Source organism: Anomaloglossus baeobatrachus, chromosome 2 (genome assembly GCF_048569485.1).
Source record: "Anomaloglossus baeobatrachus isolate aAnoBae1 chromosome 2, aAnoBae1.hap1, whole genome shotgun sequence".
Lineage (NCBI taxonomy): Eukaryota > Metazoa > Chordata > Amphibia > Anura > Aromobatidae > Anomaloglossus > Anomaloglossus baeobatrachus.
In genome coordinates this window covers 151,031,093-151,043,057 of record NC_134354.1, presented here as the reverse complement: position 1 = coordinate 151,043,057, position 11,965 = coordinate 151,031,093, and the positions used below count along the sequence as shown (strand labels likewise).

The 11,965-nt window shown below is 44.1% G+C and overlaps 1 protein-coding gene across 1 annotated transcript in view; it reads right to left on the bottom strand.

The window, feature by feature from the left end:
* Positions 1 to 2,395: 2,395 nt before the first annotated feature.
* Positions 2,396 to 11,965, bottom strand: part of PDK3 (pyruvate dehydrogenase kinase 3) — a 99,510-nt gene continuing 89,940 nt past the window's right edge. Inside the window, exons 10-11 of the mRNA XM_075335450.1 lie at positions 11,281 to 11,394; positions 2,396 to 10,458 (exon numbers count right to left, since the gene is read on the bottom strand). Coding sequence (XP_075191565.1) covers positions 10,315 to 10,458; positions 11,281 to 11,394 — 258 coding nt within the window. The 3' untranslated portion in view covers positions 2,396 to 10,314. The remainder of the gene's footprint in view (positions 10,459 to 11,280; positions 11,395 to 11,965) is intronic.

Below are 11,965 nucleotides of genomic sequence, written 5' to 3'. Positions count from 1 at the left end.
CAGGGCGCTCAGCTGAGCGCTTTGCCGCCGGCATGTCAGGGCTCTCAGCTGAGAGCTGTCACATGCCGGCGGCATGTCAGTGCGCTCAGCTGAGCGCTCGGCCGCCGGCAAGTCAGGGCGCTCAGCTGAGCGCTTTGCCGCCGGCATGTCAGGGCTCTCAGCTGAGCGCTCGGCCGCTATAACTGTACTGTAAAGAAGATAAAAAATAAATAAATAAATTTTTACTACGTCTTACTTTCAGGGTACGTCTTACATTAGCCGACCCCCCCCAAAACCCCCACTACGTCTTACTATCGGGGGTGTCTTACTATCGGGGAAACACTGTACAATTTTTTCATTCATTTTTTTTCTCTCTCGTTCCGTTTGAGATAAAAATGCTAACTCCATTGTTTTCCACCAGGTGGCGCTATAGGTGGTTTCATTGCGTAGTGCATGGCTGCTTTACTATACCTACACCACTTCTATTCCTATAGCTGCCGCCGTTCTCAAGTTAATGGCGGTGGACAGGATATGGGTGCACACACTGTATACAACAGTTTTATTTTATCCTATGTGATGTTAACAGCAGTCTCAGTGTATCCAATGTGATGTTGTTTACATGAGCACAAGCATTGGCAGTCTGCTATTGGACATGCAGGCTCCTTCTCTTCCCTAGAATAATTTGCTGATGAAGCGTCGGGATGCCCACACACACGCTTTCTTCCAATCTTGCCAATAACGTTGGGTTCGGCTGTCGTTAATCTAATTGTCAACTGGATGTAGTCATTACCCTTGTCCCTTCACTGACTGATGCTACTAGGGAAAATTAGACAGACTGGGCAATGATAGCATTTAGTTAGTGATTCCATGTGAGTGGTAACTGGTTCCGTAGTTGATAATACCAAGGGAATGATAACACCTAGTTGACAATTAATTCACACAAGGAAATCAATGGCTGTTTAACCAGATTTAAAAGGGAATGGGTCACCAGTTTTCAGAATACAAACAAATGTACATTAATAATTCTCTAAGGCCTAATAAAGCTTTGAAAATCCACATCAGAATAGCTCTATTCTGATATTCAGATGAACAGTAGTCCAGCTATGGAATGCAATAGCTTAGGAGTCCAAATGCATCAAGTCTCCACCCACCTAGTCTGACCAACAGTTGCAGCTTATACTGAGCTGAGTGAGATCTCAGCAGCAGAAGCAACACTGGAGGCGCTGACAATCAGGCAACAGCTTTAGTCAAACTTTCATAAAGGATGACATAGTAAATACACCAGCCTTATCGAGTAAAAGAACTAGAATCTAAACTTTAGAAGGTAATATCTCCACAATGAAGATAAGAAATAGAAAAAATAAAATCCATATTCAGCTCTACAGCCCCTATTCCATGACGTGGCAAGCTTACTGTGATAAAACTTGCAAAATATCATCTTTAAATATGTAAGGTTATGTTGGATGCATGATAAATCAATATACGATCACTCAACCAACAGCATACATTAATCTAATTTGCATGGGGCGTATAGACTTCTCCCTTCTATGGGACATTTAAACAGTTCTCTTCAAAGTGCAAACAAAACATCTCTTTAGTCAATCAATCTGCCTAAAGCCTGCTTTACACCTTTCAATTTTGCATACGATATTGTATGCGATGTGACATGCCTCCATCGTATGTGCGACACGTTCAATTTGTTGACAGTGTCGCACAAACGATTATTTGCAGTCACACGTACTTACCCGTCCATACGACCTCGATGTGGGCGGCGAACATCCACTTCCTGGAGTGGGTGGGACGTTCGGCGTCACAGCGACGTCACACGGCTGCCAGCCAATAGAAGCGGAGGGGCGGAGATGAGCGGGACGTAAACATCCCGCCCACCTCTTTCCTTCCGCATTGCAGGTGGGACGCAGGTAAGATCTGTTCAGCGTTCCCGGGGTGTCACACACTGCGATGTGTGCTGCCTCGGGAACATTGAACAACCTGACGTACAATTTTTAGCAAATGAACGACGTGTATGCGATGAACGGTTTTACGTTGAATCGCAATCGCACGTAGCTGTCACACGCAACTACGTCACTAACGATGCCGAATGTGCATCACTTACGACGTGACCCCGCCGACACATCTTTAGATATGTTGTAGCGTGTAAAGCCCGCTTTAAACATCTCTTTAATATCAGCTTGGCTAATCCATATCCTACTGTATTATCTACAGTCTTAATTGCCATAGCCCTTTAAGACACTAGTCTCTTACTGCATCTTCAAAAGCAGTGTCAGGTTCTGTTCACACTGGCACCAACACGTCAGTTTCTGACTTTTTTTATTCCCATTCACACCGGTGTTTAAATGGAATGTAACAGAAGCCTATATAAATAATAAGAGACAAGTAGAAAGAGAGAAAGAAGGGATTTTTATAAAAAATAATAGCTTTATTTTTTCCAGAATCAATTCTGTAACATGATATACAAATCCATTAGGGAAACAAAATAATCCAGAATAGTAAAAGCAGCCAGGTCATTGAAAAACGCAACAATATAAATAATACATAATGCTGGAGAAACACAATACAAAATCACATACAAAATTTGTAACATAAATGGCAAAAGGAAGAGCTCGTTTTAAACAAAGCTCCCTGTAAAGACTGCAACATTAAAGGGAATGTGTAATCAGAAAGTGATCTATTGTTTAAAAGTTTTTATGTCACATACATTTATTTATTTTTTCTTCAATTTTGCATATCCCAATATAATATAAATGATATCTAGCAAACTGTCATACTTTTTCAGCAGACTTATTACCATCACAGGCAGGATTGCAATGATAAGCAACAACTCTATGCACAGTAGATAAGACAGGATCCACCATTCGTATTAGGTGATGTCACAGGTTACTTCCTCCCCCTCCCTTCACAGTAGCCTTTGCCTGGATTACAGAATGCCCAGCCAATGATTCTATACAATCTAATGGAGTCAGTTTTTTTGCTGCTAATGTCAATGTAGCTGCTAAAAGAACAGGGAGTAGGAGAATACCTAACCCCAATATTTGCCCTAGTGATCAGTCCTCCAAATTCAATTATTTCCACCCCCCCCTCAATATAAATAATGATTTGAGAAAAAATAATATTTTTTTTCCAATATCAATTTCTCTCATTAAAGAATAGGTAAATTTACTGACTACACATTCCTTTTAAAAATTGTACCATTATTGCCGTGCCACAGCTCATACTGCAATTCAGTACTTGTAGCTACTAAAACACAACATAAACCTTAAAAAAAAGCTTTTAGATTTTTACACAACACAATGAAAGGAGTGTACAGGGTCACACTTTTGTTTTTTTTTTTTAATCCAAATTCAGAAGTGGACAATACAGTGAAAAGGTAGAATATAATAGAAGAACTTGTGTGAACTTGGCCTAAGGATTCGTACATACAGGTTTTCTTCAGAGGTGACAATTATTTCCATAAGATTTTTTTTACTTTTTAAAATGCACTTCTGGATGTAGGGAAAAAAAATTCTACAACAGAAATTGCATGTGGCAATATATTTATACACTTAAAGGGAACCTGTCAGGTCCAATATGCACCCACAACCACGAGCAGTTCTGAGTGCATATTGCTAATCCCTGCCTAACCGTCCCTGTATACACTAGCATAGATAAAGTATTTCTAAAGATCTTTATGCTAATGAGCGAGGGGAATGGTCCCCTGGGTGTTAGTTCCCTGGCCAATTGCCCCCATTAGCATGTTAGTTGCCCCTGTGGGCGTGCTATCATGCTAATGAATGTGCAGCGTCAGAGGAAGATCTCACTCATCTCTCCGCTGCCATCGCGTCCGACGGGGAATTTCACCTCAATGACCCCGGAGTTTGGGTCATGTGCACTACTTCAGTTTTGCGTACACCTGGCTTCATAGTTCGCATGACCCACACCGGTTCATGCGCACTGAGCCGAAATCCCCTGTCGGATGCGATGGTGGCGGAGAGGTGAGTGAGATCATCCTCTGCTAGTGGTTCTGGGTGCATATTGCACCTGACAGATTCACTTTAATGCATAGACATTAAAATAATGAAGATAATCTGGTAATGGTACAGTTACCTCACTGAGGAATCATCAATAAGACAAGTTGGTTTCTGTGTACTGAAAACTGTGAAATGCACCAATAAATGGTCTAAGGGGCACTTTGCACACTACGATATCGCAAGCTGATGCTTGCAAGGCTGAGCGCGACAGTCCCCGCCCCAGCTGCGATCTCTTGTGATAGCTGCCGTAGCGAACATTATCGCTATGGCAGCTTCACATGGACTTACCTGCTCTGCGACCTCGCTCTGGCCGGCGACCCGCCTCCTTCCTAAGGAAGGGTCGTGCGGCGTCACAGCGACGTCACACGGCAGGCGGCCAATAGAAGCGGAGGGTCGGAGATGAGCGGGACGTAAACATCCCGCCCACCTCTTTCCTTCTGCATAGCCGGCATGAGCCGCAGGACGCAGGTAGGAGATGTTCCTCGCTCCTGCAGCTTCACACACAGTGATGTGTGCTGCCGCAGGAACGAGGAACAACATCGGAACATCGGTCCTTCCAAAATTATGGAAATGACCGACGTTACACCGATGATACGATTAATGAGCGCAAAAGCGTCGACATTGTATCAAAAATGATTTACACACTCAGATATCGACAGCGACGCTGGATGTGCGTCACTTTCGATTTGACCCCACCGACATCGCACCTGCGATGTCGTAGTGTGCAAAGTACCCCTAAGGCTTCATGACCAACTTTTTTTTTCCTGTGCCCCCCAACATGTTAGATTTAAAGGGAATGTGTTAGTAGGATCAACTGCTTGATAATATTCCTTGATAGCTTTGATCCGATATCATATTCCAGAGATAGAGACATTTTTCGTATATGTAAATTGGGTATTATGATCTGTTCGCCGGACACAGATCTTCCTGAGAATCTGTAAGACATGTAATGACTGACATGTTGCTCTCAAATATTGAATAGGTAATTTTCTCATAATAGCTTCCTTTTAATGGTTTGTAACAGTAATTACCACTATAATTAAAAGAAATATTGTTGCACACTTTTTCAGCTACTTTAACGGGGTTCTCCGGTCCCACTCTCTTCTGACCTCTGGCTTGTGGAGCAGCTGCTATTTGTGGTTGGTACAGTTACAGAGCCAACCATCACAGGACTAACCCAAATACTAAATCCAAATCACAGGACAAGATCTCCTGACACATTGAATGTCACTTTCCCTACAGAGCACAATAGTGTCCACACCACAATGTCAGATTGGGCAGAAAAGAGAGGTACCGGTCAAATGACAAGACTTACTGACTATATGGAGAAAGCCTTTGTGAGAACAGTAATTGTGGTTACACCAGTAGTCATTAGGTTTCCCAGAAATAGATGTAACTCAGAAATTACTCTAGTTTTTGATTTTCCATTTAGGAGGCATGTTTGACAGCATGCAGAGACACCACAGGTTATACCATCTCTAGCCCTGGCAGCCGTTCATCCACTCTCTGCGTTATCAGACGTGCAATAGCACTCGGGACTTTTGTCCTTGCAGATTGAGTGTGTCTTAAACTGGGTTCACCCATAGCGACAGCGACAACGACATCGCTGTTACGTCACCATTTTCTGTGACGTAACAGCGACCTTGTAAGTCGCTGTTATGATCGCTGCTTAGCTGTCAAACACAGCGACGCAGCAGCGATCATAACGTCGCTACATGTGCAGGGAGCAGGGAGCCGCGCACACTGCTTAGTGCCTGCTCCTTGCTCTCCTAGCTACAGTACACATAGGGTTAATTAACCGATGTGTACTGCAGCTACATGTCACAGTGCAGAGAGCAGGGAGCCGCACACACTGCTTAGCGCTGGCTCCTTGCTCTCCTAGCTACAGTACACATAGGGTTAATTACCCGATGTGTACTGCAGCTACATGTGCACAGAGCTGGAGCCGGCACTAGCAGCAAGAGCGGCGGAGGCTGGTAACGAAGGTAAATATCGGGTAACCAGGGAAAGGTCTTCCCTTGGTTACCCGATGTTTACCCTGGTTACAGCTTTCCGCAGCTGCCAGACGCCGGCTCCTGCTCCCTGCTCACTTCATTTCGTCGCTCTCTCGCTGTCACACACAGCGATGTGTGCTTCACAGCAGGAGAGCGACGACGAAAAAATGAAGCAGGACATTCAGCAACGAGCAACGACCTCACAGCAGGGGCCAGCTCGTTGCTGGATGTCACACACAGCGACGGGACGTCGCTGCAACGTCACAGAAAATGGTGACGTAGCAGCGACGTCGTTGTCGTCGTCGCTGTGTGTGACACCACCTTTATGCTATACCTCTGGTGCACATATTGCCCTGTATGTATTAAAGCAGAGACTCAGTGTTTGTATTCAGGAATCTTTACGTTGCAGGGCTGCTACCTGGATTACAGAACATTAACCCATACAATACAGGAGAGGGCTGACTGATCCCCTCTTCCAAGCTCTCTATCTTGTATCAACAAGAGGCTTACCATCACAATTATAGGAGCTAAGAGGTTGAGTTGATATATTGAGAGTTCCTGTGGAACATGGCTATCTATACGATCTGATAAGGTGCATTGTACTGCATTTATGCATCATAAATAGCACTATTTATGCTGAGACATCACCCCTTTTATGAAATAAGGAAGTGACATATGCCCTTTGGAGACTTCATTAAGACGTATTAGGCGAGCATATCCTACTGCTGCTACTTTATTAATCTTGGAGGTTTTTCCAAGTGTTGTTGGCAATTTACCCCTGATGAACCCCCGATCACTTAGTTAGGAGGGGGGGGGAAACGTGTCGGGAGAAGCTTAGGGTACCGGCCTATCTGGTGGACCCAGGAGCTTGATCCTAACCGCTGTTTATACAGTATTTTGACTGAAACATAGGATTCAGTCCAGTTCAGGAACCAACAAAATTAATTGTTATATGTTTGTCCTGATTTTGTACACAATTCACCTGGTTTGGTGGTGGGCATAGTCCAGGGAAGAGTAGGGACAGCCAGGGACAGCCACCTGGAGCGGGGGGTGTTCAGTACATTATAACACTCTCCGCAGGTAGGTAGGGTAAGTGGAGGATCTACTCAGTCCCTCCTAGACTGTTGAGAAGTCATCTAACTATCTATATATTAGTATACTCCTGCACGCTTTCTCTGCCTTCCATCTGGCCCTTCACGAGCACTTTGTCTTTTGTCCTCTATGTTGACTAGACACTTGGTGTCTTATTGTTTTTAATATCAATAAAGACTAATGTTTTAGAGGTTTGTCTTAGGTGGTTTTATGAATCTTACCTCGACAGTTTATTTTGGGTGTGGTTTACTATGTTTTCTTAAAGGAAATGTTTTAGCTAACTTTTCTTTTTATAAATAAAATCAGATGCTGAAACATTTTTCTAATTTGTTTTATGCCGGAATTTTTTTTTTTATCCTATTTTCTGTACAGACATTTTGGCTGACTTGCTGCTAACGGCATTCAGAGATCTGCAACTGTGCAGAGGTGACTGCGCAGGGAGGGGGGAGGGAAGCGGTGATCACCACCTATGGTCATCTTGTGTGTTACCTACTGTAGGTAAAGGAGTTGTAATCCTGTCTGTGATAATGTCTGCTGAACAATGATCTCTACACAACCTATCGAGAGACTTACTGGTCATTGGGAAAACTGCAAGAATTCAGGATTGCTATATAGACAACGATGTGGACAAAAAGGAAACACAAAATCCATAAAACTGTATAATAAAGACATGATTTAACTAAAAGGTCATTTTCTATCAATACATTCTCTTTAAAGAAACAGTCTAGGCAAAATTGATATATTGTGTTAGGTCTGTAAAAGGGGTGGTCTATGGTGCAAAATATTTGGGGAGTCCAAATCCCATGCATAATGATGTACCCCCAGTCCTGGCATCACGCAAAGTATATAGCTTTTGCCTAGATTTTCTATATATAAGTCTGTATATAGCAGGATATTGGGCCAAGCTGTCTTCATCAATGTTCTGTATTGATGTAGCCGCCTCTTCATATGACGGTGTATATGTCTACGTACACTTTTAAGATATCACATAAAATAGTGTATTCGGCCTATACGGAATTATTTTTCTTTGGTATGAAGTGTTTTAGAGCATAATAGCAAAATAAAGAATTGCCATAGAGTTGATTGGCAGAGGATCTGTCCCGCTATAAGACCATATGCAGTAACTAACTAATAGGCCAAAATAGCTAGAGTTTAATAAATACCCGCTCTCCAATAAGTATTGCCCCATATCGCTACAGATATTTTATATCAGCATTGAAATATACATATAACCCACAAAATAAAGAGTGTAACTATTAAATAGTTTGTTACCGCAGGTTCACACAGGGCAAAAACAGCTATTTCGCAAAACAGTAGATTTTTAAAAGTGCATGCAATATAAAATAGCAAGATTTCAGACCCAATTAGAGCACTGTCCGCTAAAGTGGCAAACCTTATACTAACGCTAATGTCCGTAATTAAAGGACAATGCCGTATGGGCCAATACCAAACAACTACTATATACAAGCCAAAATATGACCAATATTTTATCATATTCACTACTGTGTTTTTATACCCGCACTGCTGCAAGTATTATTGCATAGGCAATGGTAGATAAGTGGAACAAAACTTTAGATTTAAGGCCGCTCTTTACACGCTGCGTTATCGTGACCGATATCGCTAGCGTGGGTACCCACCCCCATCGGTTGTGCAACATGGGCAAATCGCTGCCCGTGGAGAACAACATCGCCCAGACCCGTCACACTACTTACCTGCCCTGCGACGTTGCTGTGACCGGCGAACCGCCTCCTTTCTAAGGGGGGGTTCGTTCAGCGTCATAGCGACGTCACAGCTGCGTCACTGAACCGCCGCCCAATAGAAGCGGAGGGGCGGAGATGAGCGGGACGAACATACCGCCCACCTCCTTCCCTCAGCATTGCAGGCGGGAGGCAGGTAAGGTGAGGTTCCTCATTCCTGCGGTGTCACACGGAGCGATGTGTGCTGCCGCAGGAACGAGGAACAACTTTGTTACTGCTGCAGCAACGATATTAGAGAATGGACCCCCATGTCACCGATGAGCGATTTTGCACGTTTTTGCAACGATGCAAAATCGCTCAAAGGTGTCACACGCAACGACATCGCTAATGCAGCCAGATGTGCGTCACAAATTCCGTGACCCCAACGAGATCGCTTGAGCGATGTCGCAGCTTGTAAAGCGGCCTATCCCTGTTAACCTTCAGGACAAAATAGAACATTAAATTTCACAAATCAACTGTGAAAAGAAAATTAAAATAAAGAAATTAATAATACCACTAATGACCCATTAAACTACATAGATCCATAAACAGCAGTGTAGACCCTCACATCTGGTTAAAACTAATCAGGCATCAATTATCTTGTTTACACATCACAAAAGGTACAATGTGAATGGCAGAGAACTGGCCTAAAGCTGGTGTCACACACAGCGACAACGACAACGACGTCGCTGCTACGTCACCATTTTCTGTGACGTTGCAGCGACGTCGCCGTCGCTGTGTGTGACATCCAGCAACGACCTGGCCCCTGCTGTGAGGTCGCCGGTCGTTGCTGAATGTCCAGCTTCATTTTTGGGTCGTCACTCTCCCGCTGTGACACACACATCGCTGTGTGTGACAGCGAGAGAGCGACGAAATGAAGCGAGCAGAGAGCAGGAGCCGGCGTCTGGCAGCTGCGGTAAGCTGTAACCAGCGTAAACATCGGGTAACCAAGGGAAGACCTTTCCCTGGTTACCCGATATTTACCTTCGTTACCAGCCTCCGCCCTTGCTGCCAGCGCCGGCTCCTGCTCTGTTGTGCACATGTGGCTGCAGTACACATCGGGTAATTAACCCGATGTATACTGTAGCAAGGAGAGCAAGGAGCCAGCGCTAAGCAGTGTGCGCGGCTCCCTGCTCTCTGCACTGTGACATGTAGCTGCAGCACACATCGGGTTAATTAACCCGATGTGTACTGTACCTAGGAGAGCAAGGAGCCAGCGCTAAGCGCGGCTCCCTGCTCTCTGCACATGTAGCACAGCGACGTTATGATCGCTGCTGCGTCGCTGTGTTTGACAGCTAAGCAGCGATCATAACAGCGACTTACAAGGTCGCTGTTACGTCACAGAAAATGGTGACGTAACAGCGACGTCGTTGTCGCTGTCGCTTAGTGTGAACCCAGCTTAAGAGTATTCTGCATTATTACAGTGGTTGTGTAACCCCAGACGCTGCTCGAACGGAGGGCACTACACATGCCAACCCTGAAGGCTCCTCATTTATTAGCCTTGTACTTTGAAGCGTCCCGCGGTTCCCTGCTTGGGTTGCTCCAGTCGTCGGCTTCTGCGGCATTCTTGTAGTGTCGCCACGCTGACTTGTTGAACACCGGCAATCTCTCAAATGAGTCGCCAGAAACAGCCTAAAAAAATAAAATAAGTTAAATAAAAAAATGAATTCTTGAAGCAATAAATAAAAAAAATCCCAATTAATTAAAAGGCTTGTCCAGCAATATAAATTATTTTTAAATGGGGCTCACTGATCCCCTGCAGCTCCTGTTCAAACACCCCCTGGTTCTGTCTCAGCAAAGTGCAGATTGTAGAAAATGCAATTTATTACTTTGGATCGGAAGCAGTGGGTGATTGGTGAGAAATAGTATTTTATTTATTTTTTAATATCAGTCTGTGCCACTTTAAATGTGATTTGTAAATGCTGAACAACTCATTTTTAAAGGAAATCTATCACCAGGCTTCTGCTATGTAGTCTGAATGCACCATAATATAGGATCAGAGGCCCCAATTCCATGCATCACTTACCGGGTTGTGTTTTGCGGTTTCAATACAATCAGAGTTTTATCAGCAGGAGATTATTACTAAAGGATAACTGGCCTCATGAATCCTAGTCCAACCAAACCCAGATGTCACACGGCGTTTGGTGCAAACTGTACCGAGTGTCACAGCTGTATCTGGCGCAGTTCACATCACATACTCTGACACACCACACTGTGGTTTCTCTGTTTATACACAGCTCAATATCTTAACTCTGCTAAATGTACAGCAGTGAAAACTGTGATTGTATCATAACTGTTGCACTAAAGAGATTTATTGCTGGAATCAGGCTCTCTGTTCCTACCTCATGCTGTTGGCAGGTTACATAACAAAAACCTGCTGACAGATTCCATTTAAATCTATTCAAGATGCTGCTATGAGTGCCATACATCATTTGTTAGATCTGGATGTGATACCTTAAGATAGATAACTGCATCAGTACCAACACCTTCCATGGAATAAAGTTTAAGGTCTCCTTGGAAATAGCGAGCATAGAGACGAGAGATGGGTAATCCATACCCAAAACCAGCCTAAGAGGAAAGAAAAATGACAATCAGAACACCTTTCATTTCTTCAAGACCAATACAAACAGTTTTTAGTCAGGAAGGTGCTAGAAATATTTTTTTTGCTAGGAAGAGCACCACTGTGTACAATAAAATGTAACTTTTATAATGGATTGTTTTAAAAAGGAATATATACCGTATTTTTCGGACTATAAGACGCACTTTTTTCCCTCGTCTTATAGTCCGAGCGTCAAAGCCAGGTACCTGCGGGGTAGGGAGCTGTGGGGAGTCAGCGCTATGAAGTGGGATCACAGGAGGCAGGGAGGGTCGCTGCTGCAGGAAGCCGCCGGCTGGAGAAACCACGTGTGCCCGCTGCTTAAAGTAAGCGAATATTCATTAGCTGCTCCCCGACCACCTCTCTCCGCTCTCTTCAGTCAGTGACTAGAAGCGGGTGTGAGTAGCAGCAAATCAATACTTGTTTAATGTAAACAGAGGACACACATGGGATCTCCAGCCCCCGGCTTCCTGCATAGGCTGGGGAGACTGTGTGTCCGCGTGTCCGTGTGTTTAGGAGGCAGGAGCAGGGGGCCGCTGCAGT